The sequence below is a fragment of the Rhopalosiphum padi genome, chromosome 1 (genome assembly GCF_020882245.1).
Source record: "Rhopalosiphum padi isolate XX-2018 chromosome 1, ASM2088224v1, whole genome shotgun sequence".
Taxonomy (NCBI): domain Eukaryota; kingdom Metazoa; phylum Arthropoda; class Insecta; order Hemiptera; family Aphididae; genus Rhopalosiphum; species Rhopalosiphum padi.
In genome coordinates, this window is record NC_083597.1 from 71,503,640 (window position 1) to 71,531,254 (window position 27,615).

General features: G+C 26.6%; 3 protein-coding genes and 1 long non-coding RNA gene across 4 annotated transcripts in view; 1 reads left to right on the forward strand and 3 right to left on the reverse strand.

The window, feature by feature from the left end:
* Nucleotides 1–4,713, reverse strand: part of LOC132917029 (metal cation symporter ZIP8-like) — a 37,041-nt gene extending 32,328 nt beyond the window's left edge. The window contains exon 1 of the mRNA XM_060977540.1: nt 4,106–4,713. Within this exon, the coding sequence (XP_060833523.1) occupies nt 4,106–4,282 (177 nt within the window). The 5' untranslated portion in view covers nt 4,283–4,713. The remainder of the gene's footprint in view (nt 1–4,105) is intronic.
* Nucleotides 4,714–14,255: 9,542 nt separating this feature from the next.
* Nucleotides 14,256–17,917, reverse strand: LOC132917397 (uncharacterized). The gene is made up of 4 exons (XM_060978116.1): nt 17,401–17,917; nt 16,477–17,246; nt 16,275–16,412; nt 14,256–15,708 (listed from the first exon to the last, which is right to left on the reverse strand). The coding sequence occupies exons 1-4, from the start codon at nt 17,578–17,580 to the stop codon at nt 15,618–15,620; spliced, it is 1,179 nt and encodes a 392-aa protein (XP_060834099.1). The 5' UTR covers nt 17,581–17,917; the 3' UTR covers nt 14,256–15,617.
* Nucleotides 17,918–18,048: 131 nt separating this feature from the next.
* Nucleotides 18,049–19,948, forward strand: LOC132917399 (uncharacterized). The gene is made up of 2 exons (XR_009660277.1): nt 18,049–19,575; nt 19,651–19,948. It is a non-coding gene; the product is annotated as an uncharacterized LOC132917399 (long non-coding RNA).
* A 143-nt stretch (nt 19,949–20,091) lies between these two features.
* LOC132917395 (probable aconitate hydratase, mitochondrial) lies at nt 20,092–27,592 on the reverse strand. The gene is made up of 15 exons (XM_060978114.1): nt 27,289–27,592; nt 27,074–27,153; nt 26,801–26,958; nt 24,408–24,633; nt 24,222–24,347; nt 23,988–24,146; nt 23,769–23,919; nt 23,376–23,551; nt 23,178–23,307; nt 22,279–22,436; nt 21,956–22,214; nt 21,155–21,360; nt 20,982–21,079; nt 20,568–20,916; nt 20,092–20,452 (listed from the first exon to the last, which is right to left on the reverse strand). The coding sequence occupies exons 2-15, from the start codon at nt 27,101–27,103 to the stop codon at nt 20,309–20,311; spliced, it is 2,370 nt and encodes a 789-aa protein (XP_060834097.1). The 5' UTR covers nt 27,104–27,153; nt 27,289–27,592; the 3' UTR covers nt 20,092–20,308.
* Between the last annotated feature and the right edge of the window lie 23 nt (nt 27,593–27,615).

A 27,615-nucleotide genomic window follows, 5' to 3' on the forward strand; every position in this document is an offset into this window, starting at 1 on the left:
TATTTTTACCTTTTGTTTTGCTTGCTGATATATTTAATCATAATTTGAATTCAATTTGATTAAATATGTGCGTATAATTCTATTACATATGTATATTGGTATGCAAAATTTTCGAATTTATAAAATATTTGTAGTACTTACACACATGCAGTTGGAACTACATTTTATAAAAAAAAATCTAATTTTTTCATACTGCTTTTCTTTAATTGACAACACATTTATTTTATTTTATTTTGAGAAGCAAAATACAATTATAAAAATGCAGATATGTCTATATATAAATCGCAAATATTAAACAAATATCAAATAGTACCCGCAATAAAAGCAATAAGCATTCCGACCATATAATGTTAAATACTTATTAAATTATTATAACTGCCTAATAAATAAACCTAAAATGTCTTTAGCTTTTGTATTCACATATTTAAAATATTACACAAAATGAAACAATAATAATAATTATCCATAGACATTAAAAATCAAACAAAGAAATCACTATGATAAAATAAGTAAAAAATTGTATTCTTTTGCAATTTACTAATTCTTCAAACGACATGAATTCAATTTAAATTCCAAAATCACAAAAATTAATGCACCTGGGTAAAACTGTACGAGTTAAATGGATTAGAATTTATCAATGTATCGTTGTGATGATGTATCTATTCAATTAATAGTTATATGAGCTTTTAAGTTGTACAGTATAATACAATTTGTATTGGCATTGGTAAATGTGAAGAGATCGTACATTTTATAAAATGAGTTTTTGTTTTAAAAAGGGCAAAAATAATAGATCTAAAAACAATATGCTGGTAAATATTAAATAATAAATAACATTAATACGCGTTTTATATGACTAAATAATATTATATATTATTCATATAAAAAGCATGTAGTATGTATTTTTTATAGTCTTAATCAATAACTCTACCACCACTGCCACTCCACTAAAATTATGTATAGGTATATTACTAATATGAAGCGTTAATATTATTTAAAATTAACTAATTTAAAAAAAATAACTTATGGAATTTTAAATTAAAGTTCAATCTTAAAGCAACAAATCTTTCATCAAATATATTTTTTACAATTGGTTTAATAATAACGTTATTTAAATTAAAAATAATAAAACAATTTAAATTACCAGCTTTTGAAACATTTATAAAAGAATAATAATAATAACAACTGGTATTATTTATACGAGCTCTAACTTTAAATATTAAAAAATAATATCTGAGTTATAACCATAAATAATCTAACAAATCTACAAACCAATGATTGACTGTTAAATTAGAAATCATATATAATTGTAATAATATTGATGTTTTAAAAATATATTGACTTTAATCAATATGATATACGAATTACAATATAATATGCTGTCTTTTGATGTTTTGATAACTTATTATTATTTATACTTTAAAGTTAAACTGAAACAGTTATACAATTATTAATATGGATTAATAATTACTTAGGTACCTATATACACATTCAAATGATGTTACCGGCGGTGACGTGAACAAGAATATCGCTGTATATATAATATATACAAAGAGTCAAGAGATATACATATTAGTATATTATGTCACAGATCTATTTAAATATAAATGACAAATATATACATGTACCCAAAATCTAATTATATCTAAGAACTTAATATAGTACTCTAGTCTACTCGTATAACACACACAAATTCGGCTCGATAAAAGAAAAATAATATAATCGTCATTCTTTATATATCCTTTAATGATAGCTATTATTATTATACTGTTACATTAAATTGCAGCTTTAAGTTCACTATTATTTTATAGTCGCCAACCTCATAAAATCAACAATTAATGTGTCTGGTACCTATATAGAGTTTCTATTCAAATTGTAATTACAATAATCGTATAATATTTCAACTCACACAACGTGTATGTAATTTGGACCATTTTATAAATTGTATGTTCATTGACAGCAACAATTATTTTAATTCATACAATACCTAAGAATGAATAACTTCCAATTCAAACATCGTGTATTTACTAATGGACGTGGGCCTAAAGACATCCGATAACCAGCAATCTTATACAAACAATAAATTCATCATAATATTAAAGTTAAACACTTGACATGATAATTTTAATGAAAACAGCTTACAACGAGTTAATTTAAAAAATAATAAAGTAATAGGTATACCACCTACTTCTTAAATTATATGTTTGGAATACATTTATGAGAAATAATAAAATAAATAATTCCAAAACTAAATTTGATTTTTCAGTAAACAATTTTACAGTTTTTGTCATTTTTACAATTCAACACCTAACTGCACTCAAACATTCGGTTATAATATTTGATTCGATATAACGCATCATTATATTTTCTAAATCGACTCTTCTTTTATTCTATCGAGAAGTAGTGAAAGAACAAACCTCAACCGATCGTATATAATCCGATATATTTGCACGTGCTATACAATACCCGTACATGTTTAATGTATAAGTACGTAAATATAATAATATAACCTTATGTTATCATACTTATAGGTATAATATACACAATATAATATTAAATGTATTAAAATACGATATTACCATTTACATTTCACGCAGTGACATAAACTGTTTTATCATAATATTAAATAAATTAAATGCACGTGAATGGAATTCGCACATATTATTTTATAACAGAGTTTTAAATGTGCTCCCTACCACGTTACAGAATTAACACAATTTCTAAAAACATATTTATAGGAAATAAATAATATGTATTTTTTAATCTATCTTAACCTTAACGGTTTGACTGTCCTGTGTATTATATACTCATGTGTGATGCACGTCAAACTTTCGATTATTATTCTTCATATTTTACTTAAGTATACTTGCGAATTGCGTGTTGATTATCATATAAAATACTCAATATTTTTCCAGAAGATCATTTATTCATTAATTATAATATCTAAGGAATTTCCCATGCCTAAAAACTCGTGAAACATTATGATACTCAGCTTGAGACATAAAATTATATCGAGTTTCTGGGTACTAAGGTTGTTTTGGTTAAATTTTCAGCAGTCAGTTAGGACGTGCTTTGCGGTTTAACTAAAACATTCAATATATCTTTACTCCAGAATCTGGACTAGTACTTAGGTATCCTATAAATCTAAGATATTTCAATGAATTACAAAGAACATATATTATTGAAAAATCATTGTAACAAATATAAATATTTACCCTGCTGAAATATTTCAGAAGTATTACATTACAATATTACTTACTTAGTTACTTATTACGTTTATAAACTTAATCGAACTCTATTACGATAATATACAATGACAATTTCTATAATGGTTCAATTAAAATAAATGATAATTAATACCTAATAATCCTAATGTTATATACCTACATAATTAAAATTATAATAATTGAGACATTAATTCTTATCTATCAGCTGTATACAAGTATACAATATATTATACAATATACCTGTACTTAATATAATAGCTTCTATCTATTTGGAAAAAAAATTAGTTTTAAATGTGGAATTCTAGTATATACATCGTTATAGGTTTAGAAAAACAAAAAAGTTATAGAGTATATAAACAAAATAAAACTAAAATAATGTAAGTTTGCTATTATTAGAACATATATGATATAATATATATATACTTTAAAAGGTCAATAATTACTTTATAGTTGTATATTATTTTGTTAGCATTATAATATATTATAAATATTTAAAACAGTACAACATTACTGATTTGATATATTAATTGAAGCTTTAAAATATATACATGTTATTATTCAAACGATTGCAATATACACTTGAAATCAATAGGTTAAAAAACATTTTTTAATAAATAAAAATTTTAAAAATATATTTAGCAAAATAGATTAAGCATTTGAACATGCACTATCATAATATACGTCTTGTGCAGTTGCCAATTATATACGCAGAAGCTAACTAACAATTTCCATTAAGAATTAGCCAGTATTTTTCTTAGGGACTTGTTAGATGATTTTTTTATAGTAGGTACTACCTACCTAAGGTTATTCACAGTACCACCGAATGGTGATTTTTGAAAAATAAATTTAAAATATAATAAATTAAATATAAATAGACTTACTTTTGACTGAAAAACGCACAGCCTTGGACTGTCTGAAGAACTGTCCATTCCGCTACATGAGGGCGTCAGAGACCACACTTTCCGCCAGCAGTTATCCATCGCGATAGGGTCAGCTAAGCATGTAGACCAGATCAAAAAAAATCCAAAAATCACCAACGCGGTAGAAGGTGACGCCATTTTCTAGTATTTTTAAGTGCAATTATATATATTATGTTAATGGAGAGGCGATGTAAGAAGGTTTTATTCTTTTGGTAAACGTATAAAGTTTAAACTTTTTACAGACTTGCGGAGCGGTCAGTGAAATGCAAAACGCCAAAACGGTTAAATAATACTATGAAGAATAACAACAAACGACGTTTATATATGTAATTAGATATAACGGCTATGTAAATATATATAAATATATAAAAAAAAATGTATACAGTTTTCGTAAAAAACCGATTTGATGAGAAATGCGCTAATAATAGGTACTCAATGCGGCGGTTATGAATTAATGTTATTATTAAGATTATTTTAATGTTTCAAATCGGACCGTTATGTGCGCCGTCTGTTTCCTTGGTGACTGGCCATAACCAACTGAGTACATGCGTTGATGCATGCGTTTAATATTATGTCTGTAAGTAGTTACGACGATGGCAGTGGCGTACAGGCAAGAGGAGGCAACGAGCCATCGGTGTTCCAAAGTCCTGATAACAATATTACGTTGAATCAAGCCCACATATTAAAGTATATAATGTCAGTATCAATATTTTAACGCGTGACATAATAATAATAATAAAATTATCGCTATAATACGAATAGGTAACGACGCCCGTTGAAGATACGTGTGTTTTATCCGTGATATATAGTATATGTGTTACAAACGTAAATACAAAATAATATCAAATTTGCGTAAAACAGAAATTTTATGTTATTAGCTTCAGTATTAAAGTGAATTCTCTTGCGATATTAATCATAGTTAAAGCTAACAACATTCATTTCGACATTTTTTTATTTTTTATTTTTATTTTTATGATATTTTAATACTTTAATTTTTACGTACGTTATGACTTATGAGCATTCTAAATCGTAATATTTTACATATTATTCATAACTCGCTTAAATTCAAAACCAAAAATTTAACACAGATAATATCTTCCTACCTTTAATATTAATAATACGTCAAATCAATCTAATATTATAAAGTTAACAGCACGCACAATTTATTAGTTTTGCTGAACACAAATTTTATTGGGCATATGTTATACGTTGACGGAAATACTAGAGACAACACATAACAACGGATAAAGAGTATTGAAAACAATGATTATACTCCGTCTCTATGTCTACTATATCGTCTGACTCGATTCTAATAGTGTTAACCCTGGTCAAAAAATTGGAAATATGTCAGAAAGTTTTGGGTGGACGTGGCGATGAATCAAATTCGGTTTCAGACTATATGACGACTAAATGTATAAGTAGATATAATATAATATCGGTGTACCGCTGTGTGAATGTGCGATAAACATATCAACGCGAAAAGTGATAGCTGCTAAAGTGCTAAACGAATATATACTGTATACATATAACGGTCACTGCATATTAAGAAGGAAAGGGAAACCATTTCATCAATTATAATTTTACAATATAATAAATAGTATATATTATTGTGTAGTATACATAGTATATACGACCTACCGACTTCCTAAAATAGTATTATTTTAAAATTTATATTAACGACGCGTATTGATAACTCGTATGTGAGTATATTATAATATTGTTTTATACTATTAAACGTTTTTTTGTGGGCGATTTTTTTTTCATCGTATCAGCCCCAAGTCTTCGTCCGAATATTCACGGGTTTAAACGAAAATAAATCACAACATTAAAATAGATGTTCGAAGTCAAAATCCGACCAACCACATCGCCGCCCGCAGTGATAGTTACTCAACACTGCGCGTATATAGATATAACCTGCAGTATAATATTACCTATGTTATACAAGTAGGCCTAGCGTTTTATCTTTTTTGAAATATCCGGTTTTTTTTTTCAACTTGCGAGATGCTTACACGTATTGTATATACCTACATAGGTAAAATATAGCTGTATGTCTGCAGAGACTAGAGTACAAAATCTGATAATACGCATTCCCGAGGCGCGGCGCCGCTCGTCATATTATGTTATATGTATATAATATTATAATAGGTACCCATTTATTCGGTTGCATATTATGTATATATAGTATATACTATAACGAGCCGCTGCAGTAACGATGATCCGACGTGTTTTATACGGCGCGCGCACACACACTATAGTCGATAAGAATATATTATTATTATACACGCACTTCGCCCCGTTGTCGGACGACGATAGTGTAATAATCATGTCTATTGCTGAATGACCACAATAATAAAATAATATACGTGAATTTAATTGATAAATTATTTAATTATCCATGATAATATAATAATCGCGATGAAAACATTAAAAAAAAAAAAAAATAGTATTCCTCGCATTTTATGTTCGATATAATATAATAATATATTATGCATTATATAATATCTCATTGAGTGTATATCATGACCGTTATAATACATTTTTCTAAGAGGAAAGTATTATTGATATTTTTCCAGACACATTAATAAGTACTTGCGAATTAATGAATATACTTTCACGCAATACAATTATGAAAACTAAAAATAATACATATAATTATTAATTTACGCGGTGTAAATACACTATGCACATACTTAGGTAATTTATGTATTATATCCCCTAAATGTGAAGTGATGCCTCTAGTTTTCTACAATGTTAAAATCTTGGATACTATTCTTATTTCTTATTGCCTATCTAGTACACGGGTTTTTAACGGTTGAATATTTCGAACACTGTCGCGATTTTTTAGTTATTAATTAAGTTAATTCTTCAATATTTTTTAAAAACTTTATCATAACTCAAAATAAACCAGTAATCGAAAACTGCACCTAATATGTATAGGCAATTGAATTATTCCTCAAATTAAGTTGTGACTTGTGTGTTCATAATAATCTTATATTACAATGGCTCGAAAAATGATCGTATAATTTTAACTTTTATAATAATTTGAAATCTGTTTTCATTCCAAATCTATTTTTTTATTTAAACTATTCTATCAGTAGATGCATTTTTTACTTTTTTTTTTTATTAGCTACTAGCACTTAACTATTATAGCTCAACGATTACTAATATACACATAAAGTAGATGCATTTTAATGCATTAACCCGATAAATCAAAATACAACTAGATAATTATTGTTCTAAGTTGGCCATGACTATTGACTACCACCAGCATTACTACAATTAGGTATAATGTATATAGTACCACAGTAATTATCAAATAAATGTAACACAAAAGCACGTTTTATAAAAAAAAAACATTTCTTTTTCAAAATTAATTTGATTGTAACATAACAAATAACTAGGTACATAATTTACATATTATAATATGTTAATATAGGTATGCGCGATACACCTTATAATACGAGTACATTATTGTTGTACCGGTAAATTCGTTTCTACTAATTGATGTCATAGTTTGTGCAGTGCAAATGTGCAATAACTACAAACAAAGAAAATATAATATCCTCCTAAGAATAATCTTTCATTACATGTTCACGTTTTAAGTAGGTATGAAAGTTAAAATATTATGAATATTTAACTACAAAAATAATTTGTTAATCTCCATAATTATTATGAATTTCGTCGAAATTTCATCAACTTAAAATGCTTATAAAAAAATTATGACTATGTATCTTTAATTTAATTTTTGAATAGCTATAATAACAACTTATAAAGAACCTTGTATAGGTTATTGAAACTAAGTTGAAAATTCTATAAGTATCTACAAATATTCACTGAAGTGGCATGCTGAAAGTCAAACAATTCAAGACAGGCTCAATTATAATTTTATACATAAATTTAATATTTTTTTTTTAATCTTTTTCATATTATAGTCACATACTCCATCACATACTTTTTTCTTTTCAAATGCCATTGAGGCCTATTACCACAATACTAATGGTGTAGTGAGGGTATGCGGCGTACATACACCTATACCCACATCTTTATTTTTCTGTTTTAGTGTGTATATTTATAGAAATGTAGAATAATATATGATACGCGGGTATACGAATGCGTCTCTTCGATAAATCAATTTGAAAAATTAGTACCTCAACAGTGAAAATGAGATATATTTTATTTTATATATTATAATATTTTCCTATAATCATATTTCTTGTTTTATTAATTATTAATTTGTATAATTTAAACTTAAAAAACCTTTTTTTTATAAAAAGTTTGTAAAATTATTTTATAAGCTGTCTAAGGATATGATATCATGAACTTTTAAAATTAAGTTGTTTAACAAAATGTTTATGACATAGAAAATGATGCGAGAATTTGAAAATATGCTACAATTTTGTTAGAAAAATGAATCTAATTGATACTATTGAATGGTCAAAAATTTCACTATATTTTTCAAGATAACCGGCAAAAACAAAATTTAATAAAAAAAAATAAATAATATATAATATACCATTTTAATAATTAAATATTATTAATTACGTAATAAAATAAATGCAATATTTTTTGGAAAAATTAATTCAATCTATAATATAACTAATAGTAAAATAAATTACTATAACAGCTTTATATATTATAATTTATAAATATACTTAAAAGTTAAAATTTTTAACTTTTAAGTATAAGCTGGCAAACCGTATCTTAACTGAGAATCATTTTTCGTGTATTATATTATCATTTAATTCAAATTTAACACATACATTGTAGTGACTTACTCAATGAAGAAGTACACTGTACTGCAGTAGAGGTACCGAGTGGTTACCTACTTTCCCTCTTTTTCATTTATTTTTGTTTGAATTCACCATTTGTACTACACAATCTATATATGTTTATAATCAGTGACATATTTACACTGGGGACCCCAAGGTACGCCCAAGTCGAGGGGCCACAGTATTTTAATAATGACATTAATACAAAAAAAAAAACCATTGAAAAAAATGTTTAACGATAGCTGGAAAAGATCATTTGTATGTATACAACCTTCTATTATTTTAAACACGTTTTATAAACATGAAAACAATTTTATTATTATTATTTTTTATAAGTTTTTAGAATCAAAATATTTCTATCAAAATTTAATAATTTTATTTTTGTGTTTAAGAGGATCTGTATATATATGACATATGTGTATATATTATATAACAATGTTTGCATTCTTAATGTCCCCAAAAAATTATAAACCACAAACACATAACTTATTTTTTTTTATAACAAATTTTAATGATTCTTATTAGTTCATACTTAGCTATACGTTTATATTTTAGGTATATTGATTTATTAAAAAATTAACTACTGCGTAGACAAAAGTTGTGTGCTGAAATACTTACTGTACATTCTTCGTATTTATTGTAAAAAAAAAATATCATATTTTGTATATTATTCACAAACACAATTCACATGTGAATACAATTTATTACGATAAATATTAAATATTTATGTGCAAATGTATAAAATGTAATTAAATTAATTATATATACTAAGTAGTTTATATATAAAAAATATCTATATATATTTACTCACAAATTTTTAAAAAATATATTAAATTACAAATAAATAATAAGTATATAGCTGTATAGCAATATAAGTGATAAGTATCTAAACATTATTATGGTAATTTATTATAAGTATGAGGTGATAATCTTAACGTACGACACGCATTAATATATGCTTATAATACACTCACTGTCCTAGAACATCAAAAATTTACAGTAAAAAAGAATGGTGAAATGTCTCGTATCGTCGGATGATATAGGTACTTATTTTTAAATAGTAAAGAAGCCTAAGTTAGCAAATACTTGAAAATATAAACTATATATAAAACATAATACTTGAAAATTCATTCCAAAATTCAAATATTGAATTTTTACATTATTAAATTTAAAAGTACGGGAGAGGTGAGCATGCTGTATGGTGAATCACCATAATATATGTATATAAAATTAAAGCATAAAACATTAATAAAAACGTTATTGATATTTGGTCGTAAAAATGTTTGAAAAAAAATAGTGTTTATTATTTTGTGTTGTATTTATGAATATAAATTATTATTTTATGATCTACGATATACGAGACTAGTTTATCAGCTTACGTCGAGTTCAGTAGGTAATAATTATTATTATTACATATTTTGTCAACATTAGGCCGTTTTATACATCTTATATAGATTATATAGTATATATTACCTGCCACAAAACAAGTAAATAATAAGACCTATATTAGGCCACTAATTATGAAAATAATGTTAATTTATTGATTTAAAGTATCGGAGAAGAAAAAATTCCAAAAAGGTCTAACGCTTTAAATTACATATACGTATTATATTCTATATATATATAGAAATCTATACTACAGATTCCTTAATGTGGAGGTATGGAGTCCATATAATAACTAGGTAGTAGTTTACACATAATATTATGAGTGCATGTGCATCATCTGTACACCATACAATACAATAAGTACGGAAGTTTACAAATACTATAATAATATGGCCATCACTCATCATAATGTAATGTATGTATCGTAATATCGTAGGTACCTGCCTAAAGTACCTAGGTATTATATTATTTACTATTTAGGAATTACCGCGCATTGGTATAATAGATCCATATAAAAACAATTGGACGTGTTTTATTTTTTGTAACAGCTTTTAATCGTGTTACCTGTTTAAGTTATTAGTAGATAATTATAATACTATTATTAACATTTAAAACAAAACCAAACTTGAAAATTCTACTTTTTTCCTACGTAATTTCTTAAATATATACATATAAATATGGGTATACGATATACACACAAACACATGATATACCTACATTTATATGAATATATGATATTATGATAGCTATATAATCTCAGTATAATATTAGGTATACATATTTTATTTCGATTCAACAATAACTTTATGCACTAGCTGTACTGGCATATAGTTTTAATGTACCTAAGTAGGTACTCGTGATGTAGGAAGGTATACCTATTAATAATATTTTTTTCTATTATAGATAGTGTAATGTATTACTTGTTATAGGTGTGACCTATAATCTTCAAAAGCGTATATAATCACGCAAAACGACTTAGGTGTTGTTAATTTAAACAATACTCGTATAATAATACATTATATATGATAAATGATAATATAGCTAATGATAAAGAAATATAAATAATATTGCAACTTGAAAGAGACACGTATAATACATTATATACCATATAGTATTTTATGGAGCCTGAAACTGTTTAAAAGCTATTCGAACTGTTTTTTAAATATGTAGGTATTGAACGTTAGGCTATATTATAATATTATTTAGGTGCCTGCTACCTACATAAGGCAATTCTAGGAATAAAATAAAAAAACCTTAATTATCAAATTAAAAGACTTAATCCGGGACGCAAGGGAGACAATATTGTAACTCTAACATTTTAGTTGTGACAAAGCTATAATTTTTATTTGAAGCATAATACTTAAATATTATTTTAGTACATATTTTTTAAATTAATAATTATAATCAATAAAATAATAAATATGTAGGTATGTTGCACACTTATTATAATGTTATACATTAATTAAATTATAGGTACCACACAAGTTAAAAACATTATAATTTGAATAACAATAGCGTTTTTAAAAAGTAAACCGACTAGTACCTACCCCCTCCTATCCAACATAAATACCACACTGATAGACAGTACTCACCATTGGCGTACAAACAAATTCGGTACGGGTTGTATCATAAGGAAAATTGGTAAAAAATAATTATAATAATAATAGTATTAATAGTAATAAACCATAGTCAATCATTCTAAATGCTACATTCGATTGTTGTTTTTTTTTTTTTTTAAAAGTAAATATAAAATATTAATTCATTAACAAATAACAATCATATCGATTATTATCGATACTTATATGAAAAATAATATTATACATTACAACACTCACAACAAATAGATAAACATTAGAAAAAAAATACTTTCAAATATTAATATTAGTTTCGGATGGTTAGAAAAAATAACAGACGATTAAGGCCTATAAGAGTATAAGGGTTACTTGGTCAAGAAACCAAATACACTATAAGAAATCACTGACTGATATTTAAATTCATTATCAAATATTCAAATATACCTATTTCTTTATAATGAAGAATTAAACTTAATTAAATCACTAATCTTGATTTATTTTCAAATTCTTAAGACATTAAAAAAAGTGACTATTACTTATAGGTATAGCAGGTATTAGGTAATATATACTAATATGTTAATATGTAAATAAACTATAAATTAACAATGAAAAAAAAATCCATAAAAACCTTTCTGAAGATAATTAAAAATAATTGTGATAAACTGATTAGGAATAACCGTGGACGGACTAAGATAAAAACGAATGTATAATACCTAAGGCGTCCTCAGTCCGTGTTAAAAATATTTACCTTAAATTTTTGTGACGATAATTAGTGTTATATCAAATAATTAATAAACGGATAACGGACAATAGTAACTTGTCATGCTCATGAGTTAGTATTTATAGCTTAAACTTACCATAAAAAGTGCTTAGCATAAATTAATTTCGCCGTTTTATATAAAAAGCTACAGCCAGCCACCGCCTTGTGAGATGTGCACACCTGGAACACTTTGTGCGCATGCCTACAATGGTGCTAACTAGATATTTTTCATATTATTTTCACTGAATTGACAATTCTGTAAAACTTTATTGGCTGCTGATGTCTGCCATATGCCTATAGACGTGTTTACAGTTGGATAGATTTATTATTGGTTAATTATTTGCGAGGTAAAAACTAGAAGGGCGTCGTCTACTTATTTTACTTTTTATTTTTTTTTTTTACTATCGATAACTACCACTAAGGAAAACCGCGTGTACAATTACACGGCATTATTATTAACTGTTAACAAATTATAAATACAAAATTACAAGTTCAACAATTATCAGTTCGACCTTCGATTCGATTATACTCATAAGTACAATATCCTTTGGCCCACATTCATTTTAGTATAAATATAAGTTATTAAGATGTATAATATTTTAGTTGTTTTTTTTTTATTATTATTAACTAAATGGTTCGCTTGTTAGTATCAGGACCACGGGAACAGAAATAGCCAAAGCCCGATTCTACTGGATTTTCTCCTCGTTATATCCACTTCGCGTCTTCAATTCTCTATTATCCTGATAAGGGATTCTCTATTCATTCTCTCCGATCGGCTTCCTTATTTACGCTCAATATTATATGGCCTACCATCGACAAAAAAAGACCACGAATGTATATTTTCATATATAAATATATTTGAAATAAATAATAATAAAAATACTATATTGACTATATTATTACACGGAAAAATTATTTTAATTTTTATATTACAATGCATTTTATCATTTTGACTTATTTGGTTAAGACTCAAATACAAGGTATCAAGATCAAAAGTTAGTCTAATAAATGGCGAGTACTTAAGTACTGTAATTATTAGTTATTACCTGTATTTCCGGATATTATAATATTATGATAATACTATTAATAGGTTCTATACAGTTGTCCCGAAACACCTGTATCGTCCTAATTATCTCCATGGTTTATCAATATAATAACTATGTATGGCTTAGGTAATAGGTTATTTAATATCCAAATCCATGCCCTTGAATTGAAATTGTAATAAATAATTATCGAAAAAATAGCATTTAAATAGATATATAACGTGTTACAGTTTCACGGAGAAATATTTTTAGGGTGATACGAGACTTTTGTGATACACTGCATAAAACTATAATATAAATATACCAAGGTATTGCAGAGCTATAAACACTAACACAGTTTTTAATGGTTAAGTTATCTTGTGCATTGAATAATATAATAATTAATGATAAATAAAACCAATTTACATTTTAAAATTACTCAAATTAAATAATACCTCATTAATTTTAATTTGTAACATATACTTAATTTAAAGGTAATATTGATTAAAATTATTAATCTACATAGAATATTTTTAAACACAATTTAGAGAATAAGTAGAATAAGTTAATATATATATATATATACATAAATAATAAATCTTTTTAGGATTTTTTTTTGTGTAATAAAAAATAACATTGCAGACAAATAGAATTAATAAATAAAAATTGTAGTATAATAAGGACAATGATACTTTATAATAATAATTGCTCACAAATAATTTTAATCAAGAAAGTACAAAAAAAATTAAATACTCAGATAATTTAAATTGACTTATTTCCTTTTATATTTTGTACAATTTAAATATTTAAAATAATTACATTACCTATTCAAACTAAAAATTAAAAATAAGATTTTTATAGCACAGTGCATATCAGGTACTTTATTGAGAAAAAAATGCACTGTTGTTTTGTAGAAATATCAATTATAAATAAAAACAAAAAAATGTATATTAAACAAGGCCCAAACTTCAACTATAGCTTGGTTGATTAGATTAACCACAAGAGAGTCAAATGTAATTTCTGTAACCAATATTGGTTGGACACCTTACATTTTCTTATACTTTATTTATTATAACAACAATTCAAGTACTAATTTACATAACTAATAATTATTAAAATATACCAAATTAACAATCATCATACAGAACAAATACATGTAATATATTATTATTTAGTATAAGTAACAAATAAATATGGGCATAAATAAAATGAAAACATATTAACAAAGCTAGAAGTTGGCAAATACATTAAAAATTTACTTTGTTCACAATAAAAATCATAGTTTGACATTTATAAGAAGTATCATTATGGATTTAAAATGCTTAAAATTGCATTCAATTCAAAATTTATATTTCCATTTTTTCACACAAAACATGTAGATATAAGCTATACAATATACATTTCACTTAAGTTATACAAACAAAAGTTTATTACCTATTAGTTATAGTTGTCATTAGTTACAACATGTCTGAACGTGTTGAAACTTAGTACTTTAGATATAATAATATAATCACAAGGTTATACTCGGGAGAAATTTTCTAGAGGGAATGGAAAAATTAAAAAAAAAAAATTATGTTAAATTTCTCTGAATAATCTGAAAAATGTTGGAGTAAACTTTTAAGCCCCTCCCATAGGTATAGCCTTGCATAATTTTATTAAATTCATATATAAATTTGTATCACATAAATTAAGCGTATTGAATAATTATAATGAAATCAAGATTTTATACAAAAAATAAGTGAAAAAACATTTAAATAACCATTGAATATTATATAATAATGAAATTCATTGATTAGTAGTGTAGTTTAAATAATAAAATTTAATATAAATAATATTACTACACTTGTTTCATCTTTTGAATTACTTAAAGAATACAAATTTGGTTTTGAATTTTAACAATCTAAAAATGAATTAATACTATACAAATATTAATGGACATAATTGGGATATTAGTATGTAGTTTTAATTTCTTCTTCTTTTGGATGGTTCATTTTTACTATTTTTGTTTGCCAATCTTCGCTTTTTAGAACTAGTTTCAACAATAGTTGTGGAACTAAAAAATAATTTTGATAATTAATAAAATTAGTTATCAGTGTTATCACTTTGAGGTAATTTCATAGAAACAAAATATCAGCTATATTAATAATAATAGTTTTAAATAACAACAAAATAATAACCAATGATAGGTCAAAATTTATATTTTTGTTGAAATAGAAATTTTACTAATGTTAGTACTAATGTAATATTATATATTGGCTAAGTGTATACTATTTTAATTATTGTTATTCTTAGTTGATTAAATATTCATAATTGTTCATTGATAATAAATTAATATCATATAGTGAACAAAAAAAAAAATTATTAAAAATATCAATTGAGATATTTATAAATAAATGTCATATTTTATGGAATAATATTAAAATCTTTATTAAGTAAGTATCTAAACATTCTAAACCAATATTTTTGTATTCATAATTTAAAGTTTAAATATATCGATAAGTAAAAGTCCTAAAAAATAATAGTATCTCTTTAATTTAATAACTATATCAAGTTAAATATATATATATATATATATTTAAATACATCATTAAGAACATAGTAAAAACTAGAAAAACATACCTGTTTGTTTTATCCTTAGCTGTATTAGCTCTAGTTTCCCTTTTGTTCATTTTTACACATGTATTATTTCTATTGGAACTGTTTACTTTTATTTTGTTTGAATCCCTGCTCGAAGTACTTTTAGAATGTTTGCCCACTCTAAAACATAGAATTACGACAACTTAATAAATAAAATATTATATATAAATAGGTAAGCACTTACGTTTTTATAATTTGAGCTGGAAGTGGGCACATATCATCAAACTTCTTTAGTACTACTAGAGGTGCTACACAACTCATTGGTTTAATAACAGAATCACCATTTGCCAATTGTATATTAAGTTGAGTGGCTCTAACATTATTTTTGAAAAATGACGGGTCATCATATGGTGAATTTTTAAGCCTACTTTTTAAAATTTCATATACAGCTTTATTTTGTATAATGTCTTGTATAGTAAATTTGCCATTTACATCACTTAGTGTTCTGTCGCTTACATCAATTTGTGTATTATCATTTAAATCATTTTGTACAATGTTATTTAGATCATTTTGTGTATTGTCGTTTAAATCATTTTGTACAATGACACTTACATTATTTTGAGCAATATTAATTATAGAATTTTGATGAGAATCCGGTTCTTCGGCAGGGTCTTCTAAAGGAGGAAGCTTACACCTAATTTTCTCAATATAATTGTATTTATTTTTGTATTTTCTCCAAAACTGTATTTTCTGTTCTTCTTTGATTTTATCAATTGCAGTATTATTGGATAATAACATTGTTGTAGAAGTTGATTGATTTAAAGATTCATCAACAGCCGGCAACGAATTGAGTACATCAAATACCTCTTTTAATATGGTTTTTAACCGATCATTAGTCACAGGAATTTGATCAGCATTTTGGGCAGTAGTAGGAATAGGATGAACAGTATTTAAAAGAGCATCTGATTCGATTAGGGTATTTCGTAACTCTGTACTGGATAACTTACGTAAACCCTAAAACAAAAAATAAGAACAATATCATAAACGTTTTAAAAAAATAGATGTGACAATCATTGTAAGGTTATAATTGTAATCTAAAAGTGAAGTCCCTAATTTTCTAGACGTTTATTATAGCAAATACTATTTTATAATAAAAGATAATACATACAGCCAAAAGCCTGATGATAATAGTAATGGAATTAGCAGATTTTCTCATTGTTTCATCTCCAATCCGTTGTGATATAGCGATATTGTCTATCTTTTGGTCCAACGTGCTTAGTGTCTTGGTCATAGCATCTAATCTCTGGTTTAAGGACCGTATCTCGTCCATTAATTTTTCTGGATCCATATCGAATCGTTAGCGGTTAACAAAACAATCTCAGAGGAATAAAACAAATGACTCGAATAAATATTTGACTTCTGATTATAGTGTCGCTTATAGAAAATCGCGATCTAACCAAGTCGATACCGCGATACGGAAAACTACTTAATTCTTTGAACAAAAATGACAAACGCAAATCACAATGTATTATATCGTACCTACGCAGTAAGACTAACTATGTATTTATGAAATTACTAATTAGTAGCAGCCAGCAGGCAGTAGTAATAACTTAATAATCTTTTCTATGAAACTAACTGACAATACAAACGAGAAAACAGCGCCAACCGCGGCTGCAGCAATCGCTCACAAGTAACAAGAAGACGATTGACAATCATGAACAGAGGCTAAAAATGATAAAACCCATAGACTAGATTAAAACTATAAAACAAAATAACAGTGCAGCCATGACCGTAACGTTGTAATCCAAACCAAACGTCTGATCCTTCAAATTTAGAAATAACGAAATAGGTAATTGTATTAAGTATACATATTTATAAAAATGTATATATTAAACATTTAACAATTCTAAAAAACTAAATGCTAAACAACTACTTTTAAATTTATCTGTGATTTATAAAATAAAAACTTTGATACCTATTATTTGTATTATTTTTTTCAATATCACTTTAGTAGTATATAATATTCGTTTAGAATCATAATTTAATTTTTTTGACCTCTCTTACTCTGTGCAAAAATCTAAAATAACGCTGCTAAGGTACCTAGCTAGCCTGTAGGTATATTGAAGGTATTTATTTAGCTTTCACTGCTTTCAGCGAATTTTTTGCAATATAATTGCGTTATTTTGCCCATAAGATATTATATACTTCTAAAATTATCTAAAATAGGAGTAATTGTTTTAATATAAATTTAAAATTAAGTGGATTGAAGTTTTCGAATGAATCGATCACGTTTTTTCGGTTACCTATATTATACAGTATACATACCATAGGCTACTCATTACTTTTGAAGTTTTGCCCCCCTCTGGCCTTCCTCATTATTGAAAATGTAAATATCACCTACACTATAACTAGTTTAGTTCATTCGATAAAATTGAAATTTAGTTGTTTTAATGTTTATTATAGTTACTAAATAAGGAATTCTAAACTGTCAACTTTTCAAATATTTTTTTCAATTTGTTATCCCACAATAATTAATAAACATCGAAGTATTAAATTATCATTGTGTTTTTTAAAGATTTATTTTGATCACTGTATATAAAATATATTTTCAAATCAAGGAAAACTTATTATTTTTTTTTTATCCACCTCGTTTTAAATATTAAATAATCTGTAGTCTATAATTGCTTTTATCATTATTCATCATATACAAAGTTAGTTTTAAAATGATAAATCCAGACTAGTTTATTTCCAAACTGCCTTCATACTAACATATAATTACTAGATATAAAATATCTATTTGGAACAAAGTTTAAAATTAAAACATTTGAATTTCAAAGTTTCTAAAGGTTTTAGGCTGACTTATTTGTGTAAACATATAGTCCACTATAGTTCCACGGTCCTTCCACGGTCTTATAAAATAAAGTCTGTGATTCCTAGTTTATTTTTGAAGAATCTGACTTACAATAAATAGGTTGGCAACGCTGCCATAAGATAACAGATAACATCGTGGTTCATTCGCAACTTCACAAGATTGATTAAAATTCAGAATTGATTTAGCTCGGCCGTATTTCTCTGTTTTGATTTAAACATTTGGTTGAGTGAATCGATATTGAGACATTCAGCCGATCGACAATAATTAATAATTGGCGATCCAGAGACTGAGGTACAAGTGTAACTATAGCCAATCTCCAGCCTTCCTTTCGTAGCCCATTGCCCAACTGCTCAACTTTCGTCCCGAACAACCCGTGCACAGAATGTTTGGAAGACCAGCCCAGGCTGTCCAGCCGAAACCTCGCACTGCCATGGAAAAGGTCAAGTTTATCTATCAGGACGAAAACATTTGGTAAGTTTTGTGCAAATTACGTTATTTACTAGGTCCGAAGTGTTAATATTATTATTGTCATTGTCCTTGTTATAGGAACGTAGTGAAGAGCATAGCATTTTTCGTTGTTGCTGTCAAGTTCACTCGAGAGTTCCAAGGCGTTGAGCTCATACACTAATGTCTGCTTCCGTACGAGAAACTTCGCCGCCTTATATAGTCGTACCCTCCCCCCTCTATCGATGTACATACCAACTAATTATTTACATTTAAATGTATTACATGATAACATAATAATGATTTTAAGTCTCACTGAATGGAAATATCTTTATTGTATGTAATCGTGAAAATTATAATATATTGTACAAGGTCTAGTAACCTTGTGTAAGCACGCAAATTATAATGTGTACAAGATTTATTAACCTTATGTATTTTCTAGACAATGTCTTAATCATAGAATATTTTGTTTGACTACTTTATTGTCTTAAGTTTTATAATGCTAAATTGAAGAATCACAATAGACAATAATAATCAACATACTTAAAACTATCAAAATTGATATATTTAATTTATTAACAATTATAATATATAAAACAATAGTAGCAATGGATCTAAATCCAATGATTTTGTTGCCTAAAAAATATTTGACTAAAAACAGTTATTTTTTACATGAAATTATTTTTTGTTTCAATTTAAAATACCAACAATGAATTAAATATAAATAGATAATACAAATTATTATGGATGAATCAACATCTTATTTAGAAGCAGCAGCTAATTGCTTCATTCGGTTTAATGCACTACCGGACTTGAACCATTGTATCTGTTGTTCATTGAATGTGTGATTCAGTAATATCTCGTCACTACTTCCGTCAGCATGGCGCAATATGCATTTCAAAGGCTAAAAAAATAAAAACTAATATTAGTTGAATAACTCGACAACAATTTGATTTATAAAATGTATAGTTAGTACTGGATAACTAGATACATTTTAAATAAATCGACTTTAATTATACCTTGCCAGGGGCAAATTGGTTAAGTCCGACCAAAGACACTTTATCAGTTGGTTGAACTTTATCATAATCTTTAGTATCAGCAAATGTCAAGGCTAATACTCCTTGTTTTTTCAAATTGGTTTCATGAATACGGGCAAAAGATTTGACAATGATTGCACGTCCTCCCAAATGACGTGGTTCTAAAGCGGCATGTTCTCTACTACTTCCTTCACCATAGTTTTCATCACCAAACACTACCCACGAGATACCTTTAGCTTTGTATGCTCTGGCTGTGTCTGGAACTGCACCCCATTCTCCAGTAGATTGATTTTTTACCTTATTCATTTCATTATTGTCTGAATTGGTTGCACTAGAATAATAAATAAAATAATTATATTTTGAAATTATGATACGAACAAAGTTATAATAACTTACGTTAAGAACATGTTATTTGATATATTGTCCAAATGACCTCGGTATTTCAACCATGGGCCGGCTGCAGAAATGTGATCAGTAGTACATTTTCCTTTCACCTATTGAAAAAGTATACACATTAGAAAATCTAGTTTAAAAATAAAATCATATGTATATTATTTATTTAAATTTACTTTAATAAGTATAGTAAGATCTTCCAAATCTTTTCCATCCCAAACTTTGAATGGTTCTAATAATTGGAGACGATTAGATTTTGGGTCTACTACCACACTCACAGCTGATCCATCAGCAGGTGGAGCTTGGTAAGTATCTTGACCTGGATCAAAACCTCTTGCGGGTAATTCATCACCAAATGGATTACTTAACTTAAATTCTTTACCTATAATAAAAGATAAAATATTAATATTATGTTATAAACTGGAATTACTTCTAAATAGCATCATTCAGTAATTAAAACATTAAACTCGAGATAATGGACACGGGTCTCAAACAAAACTTTTTGGAATTTTGTATTAATACAAAAAATAACCTTATGGGTATAGTTTAAAAAAAAATTAAAAATAGTCTAAAATCCCAGATTTTGAGTACACTTTAATGTTTTAAATAAGTATCGCGCAGATTTGTGTGCATTTACATATTTATTCTGGTTGATTGTATGATAAGCTAAGTGAGAACAAAATTTGTTTCATGACATAACGATTTAAAAAAATGAAAGTTTTAGTACATATTTTTGCATATTTTGACATTTTTCTATTTTAAGGAAAAAATTAAAGAAAAGTAAATAAGTATTTATAATTGAGTTCCATATTTTTTTTTAAATATATTGTATTAATTGAATGTTTAAAAAATAAATTTTATTTTTTATGCAGATTTTAAAATTTTAGTACATAAATGTATGTATATTTAAGATTTTTTAGTGCATATTTGGTTAGTTTTTACTTTTTAATGCATATAATAAGTAATATTTAACTAACCATCAGCTCCCTTGATTGAATCTTTAGTGGGATCAAAGTCCAAACGAGCTTCAATGGCTAAAGCAGTAACTAACTCTGGAGAGGTGACAAAGGCATGAGTTGCTGCATTGGCATCATTTCGTCCAGTAAAGTTTCTGTTGTAAGAACTGACAATGGTGTTCTTTTCACCCTTTTTGACATCTTTACGATCCCATTGACCAATACATGGACCACACGCATTAGCTAATACAGTACCACCAAATTCTCTCAGTATTTGAGCCTAAATAATAATTTAATTAGAATCAACTGATAAATATTAAATAATATAATATATTCTTATATACAATTCCATCTCTTTCAATTGTTGCCCTAATTTGTTCAGATCCAGGAGTAACATTAAATGGAATTTTCGATTTACGCCCATGAGCTAAGGCTTCTTTTGCAATAGTAGCACATCTCGACATATCTTCATAACTTGAATTGGTGCAGCTTCCAATAAGACCTAAAAATAAAAAAATATATAATTGCAACAAACTTCCAAGACATTAATTGCTATGTTAGCTGACCACTCCACATCTCTTCATTTATAAGCCTAACTCCCCTGTTTTCATTGGTAGAATATATAAATATAGTATATATATATACATACATACATACATATAATAATATTGTATTTTGCTGGTAATGATAATCAAAGAAATGAGAGAGAACCACAACTTACCTAAACAAAACTAGTGAAGTAACAGATATACCTATTTAGTATTTAATAACTAAATTCGACATTTTAGTTTGAAATATAAAATTAATTGGATTAGTTTATTATATGATGAGACTAAAACAGTTATGTTATCTGTAATCTACAGATATTTGTATTTTAATAGTAAATAAAATAGCTTAAATCATCAGTAAAAAAAACGAGCATACATGAATTTCAAACCATTTTAACTACATTTATAAACATACTAATAAATATATTGTAACATTAAATATAATTTATATTTTATCATAAGTATTATCATTATATTATTTCAACTAAAGAGGTGTGAAATATTATGAATTATAAAAGCGTAATTTACTAAAGAGAAATATTGCTACTCTAATTTCCCAGAAATTTTAAAATCACAATCTACTCAGAAAAATATATCCATTTTTAGTTGTTTTTGGGTAAAATCAGGTGAGATTTTCTCTTTTAATAATTGTTACAAAATAAATTGATAAGTAATCATTATTATAAGTAACTAACCAACTTTGATTTCCACGGGCCAATCGTTTTTCTTGGCAGTGTTTCCTAGTTTTGAAATAGGATGTGCAAGATCAGGTGTAAAGGGTCCATTGACATGAGGTTCCAGTGTGGTCAAATCAAGTTCAATTAACTACATTGGCAGTAATAATAAAATAAATTATTAGTATAATATTGTAACAGTTCAAGAAAAAACATTACCTGGTCATAATGACTGCCATTATCAGGAGTCAATAATGACTTACTGTACTTGGCTGCTTCTTCAGCAATATCAGCACGGGATGTAGCTTTTAAATAATCTGCCATTCGGTGATTAAATGGGAACAATGATGTAGTAGCTCCAATTTCTGCACCCATATTACAGATGGTACCCATACCTTTATAAATGTGATGAAATAATTATTAAAATTATACTCCTTTTTCAATTTGAAACCGATGACACCACAGGAATGGTTTCCCAGTACATCTGTGATGCCACCATCACTTATTATTGAAAAAAAAATCAATATTATATTCACATACTTATAAAACAAATTAGCATCTGCCAAAAATCATACTCTAATACTCTACACTTAATAAAATAATCATATTTACCTGTGCATGATATATTATCTACTCCAGGTCCGTGATATTCAATTATAGCACCAGTACCTCCTTTGACAGTCAAAATATCAGCAACTTTAAGGATCACATCCTTTGGAGTAGTCCAACCAGACATCTTTCCTGTTAGATGAACACCAATGACCTATTTAAAATTTATTTAATAAATTAAAAACAAACATTTTAAATAATTAATTTATTATTATTGATTACTTTAGGACATTTTAGTTCCCAAGGAATATCAGCCATCACATCAACAGCGTCTGCACCGCCAACTCCAATACACAAGCCACCAAGTCCACCACCATTAGGTGTATGGGAGTCAGTACCAATCATCAATAATCCAGGAAAAGCATAGTTTTCCAAAATAATCTAAACAAAATATTTTCATTTCATTTTTATTCATGAAAATTAATACAAGTCTTATAGCTAATATTTTGATATTACTTGATGAATAATTCCAGATCCTGGGTGCCAAAATCCAACTCCATATTTCGCTCCCGCAGTTTTCAAAAAATTATAAACTTCTTCATTCATTTCTTTAGCCCTTTTCAAGTCCTCAACTCCACCTATCTGTTATTAAACAATTATTAATAAAAATAATATAAAATTATAATTGTTAATCTAATTTACTTGAGCTTCAATTAAATGATCACAATGAATCGTGGAAGGAACAGCAACCTTTGGCAAACCTGATGATATAAATTGCAACATGGCCATTTGAGCAGTAGCATCTTGCATTGCAACGCGATCAGGCCTTAATTTTAAGTAAGAGACACCACGCTCAATATCTTGATTAACAGGATCATCCAAGTGAGAATAAAGTACTTTTTCTGCCAAAGATAATGGCTTTCCTAATCTATAATATATTAAATATTATAGTTTTAAATTCAAAATTAATAGACATTTTAAAACACCATATAATAATTATAAATATTATTTTAATTTATTGTCTGACCACAATAAAATTGTCTGTCATAATTATTGATTAACTTAATTTTTGATCAATAAGGGTATTAGAGTATAATATACTTATAAAAGTATTTATACATGTTGTATGATTGATTTTAATTTTATAACAAAAATTTAATTAAAATACAGTTAACATATTCAACAAGCATGTTAAGACTTCTGTATTTTATGGGTATATACATTTAAATAATAGGTTATGTTACTACATCACTTACTAAAATTATTTTTAGTATTAAATCTGTTAATAATAACACATGTGACATGTCACATTGTAAACACTGTCTGCTATAATTTTAAATTTGATAGTTATACAAAATAATAAAAATTTAATTCAATTTACATAAAACAATTGTTATTTAAGCTAATTCTCAGGAAGTTTACTTTGAAATAAAAAAAAAAAAGACCAACAAAAAATGTATGCTAGATATTTATATCAAAAACCAACTATAGTATTTGTATCTTTAAGAAATAAACAAATTAGACTTTTATTATTTACAATTTATTCAAGTTATACTAATGATTTTTTTTTTATATAAGTAGAATCAGAATTATTATATTAGTTATTCTTATGTGATGAAAAGCCTAAATAGTTATAAAAAAACATTATTTAATACATAATGTATGAATCTTGGAAATATAAAATAAATTATATAAGTATATCTAATGACTAGTAATTAACAATTTATCAGAAAATTAATTAAAATAGACAATACTATTTTTATGTTTTTCTTTCACCCAATTATCTAATATTTTATTTTACTATTTACTGCTATTTTCAAGAGATAGCACTTACATTTTCTAGGCACACAAATAAGATAATAAATAATCCTGAATCAATAATTTGTACAATTAACTTCAAATTATTTAAAATACTAGTTAGTATCTAAATAGTCTTAGATAAGATAAAATATATAGCTAATACATAATAAAAAGCTTAAAAACTCTAAGTATATTGTAGTTATCATTAGAAATGCCTTTTTCCCATTAAAATTGTAGTTACACTACCTAAAAAATGTGTAACTTAACTTGAATCATTTATAATATATTATTATTTTTAAACAAATTCAAATTTTGAATACAATTAATATATGGTCGATATTTGTTATATATGTGGGGATTATGGTTTACCTATTTTAATGTTTAATACAATAATTAATTAAGGAAGATATTTAAGTCAGTAAGTAAGTATAAATTAAGGTAAGGGTTAAAGTTAAAATGTTTGAAATCACAACCTAGTATATACTAAAGATAGGTCACACAAAAATAGTTGGCAAAAGATCAACTTCACCGTAAAAATAGATAAACTAAAATCATCAGACCAGGTTGAACCATTATTTTTTTTTTTTTTTATATGACCGCTAACTACAATTTTATTTTTTCCATTGAAAAAATAAACTATTAAAATAAACTTTCATAAATTTAATATCAAAAATGAATAATAATAATAAGTATATAATCTGAAAACAATTCATAGATAGATCATAACAATATAATGCAATGGATAAAAGAATATAGTACCCGGAAATATTTTAAATAAGTTAATTAGTTGAATTAATAAAAATGTGTAATAATATTAATATCCAAGGTCTACAGATATAAACACGAGTACATAACGTGCAAAGTTCATGTTTTCTTAGGCCATACAATACACTTCTTCCTCATTCATACTAATTAATATTTGTTGATCATGAAAATATTGTAAAAATATCAATAAAATAATAATTGCTATTCGTCATAATATAAAAATTTGCAAAGAAATTAGAAATGTCACAAATAAAAATAAAGATTTTACATACATATATGCAAATAAGTACTCAATTAAATTTATTTTTAATATGGACACGTGCTAAATTGTAATCTACCTTTAGTTACCTATAATTACCTAGATATTATAATAGTCATTATTATCTTATGAGTTGGTCAAGGCTATACCAATGAATTGCGATTGATTAGAACAACAATGGAAACAATATATACATTGAATATATAATATAGAACAGGTGATATATCAGTATAAAAGCTATCTCTAGCACACATAATAATAAATTACGCACCTATCGGCAACAATTTTGATACGCTTCTCTAGGGTTTCGTATGGCAGGGGCTTGGTGTCCAACTTGCTCATAGCTACTTTGCTTGCACCAAATACAGCCGGAGATGAGTGGAAACATCTCTGCTGGATTTCACCGGAGACCAGTTTGGTCCACGATACCTGTTAACATGTTAAGAGTAGTTATAAATGGAAAATTTAACTAGAACTGTCAGACAGATCAGGGGAGGAGTATCCAAAACTATGGTGTTCTTTGGCTACTGGGTGAAATACGTACATTGGATTTAAAGGTTCTGCAGTACGCCATACTGACAAATCCGTCGACTGTTTAAAACTGAACTGATGATGAATGGAAAACTGCCGGTTTCAAAAACACATTGGAGTGGGGACGATGTACGGAAAAAACAATAATATAATAAATAATTAAAAACTAGTTAAGATAAGTAGATAACATTTATAATATGTATAATAAATAATAATTTTTATACGTACCGGATTGGTCTTTGAGCGGAAGGTATAATCGATCGATCGAACGCGATCACCGCGTAACGATTTATAAGCAAAACAATAAAATGTGAATAAATAATAATACTGATTGTCCGATGCAGTCAGAACGAATTTTGACAAATTTGGAGGATAGGGTATCGCGGGCGGACGGATACTACGTCGCTACCCGGTGATGAAAGGAAAGTTGTCACTGGTCAAGAAAAACTGAGCCTGAGTGGCGAAAAATCGAAAAAAAGTTCGGCGGCGGCTTAACAGTTGTTAACAGCGGTCAGCGATTACTACAACTTTACTACAGACTCGCCCAACAGAGTA

Excerpts from the sequence above, each read along its gene's own strand:
- LOC132917397 (XM_060978116.1), bottom strand. The coding sequence starts at position 17,580 with ATGGATCCAGAAAAATTAATGGACGAGATACGGTCCTTAAACCAGAGA. Across the intron at positions 16,413-16,476 it reads CCAGCTCAAATTATAAAAAC|AGTGGGCAAACATTCTAAAA; the intron begins GTAAGTGCTTAC and ends TCTATGTTTTAG. Across the intron at positions 15,709-16,274 it reads GCTAAGGATAAAACAAACAG|TTCCACAACTATTGTTGAAA; the intron begins GTATGTTTTTCT and ends ATTATTTTTTAG.
- LOC132917395 (XM_060978114.1), bottom strand. The coding sequence starts at position 27,103 with ATGGCGTACTGCAGAACCTTTAAATCCAAT. Across the intron at positions 23,920-23,987 it reads GGGAACTAAAATGTCCTAAA|GTCATTGGTGTTCATCTAAC; the intron begins GTAATCAATAAT and ends AATTTTAAATAG. Across the intron at positions 22,437-23,177 it reads GCCCGTGGAAATCAAAGTTG|GTCTTATTGGAAGCTGCACC; the intron begins GTTAGTTACTTA and ends TTTTATTTTTAG.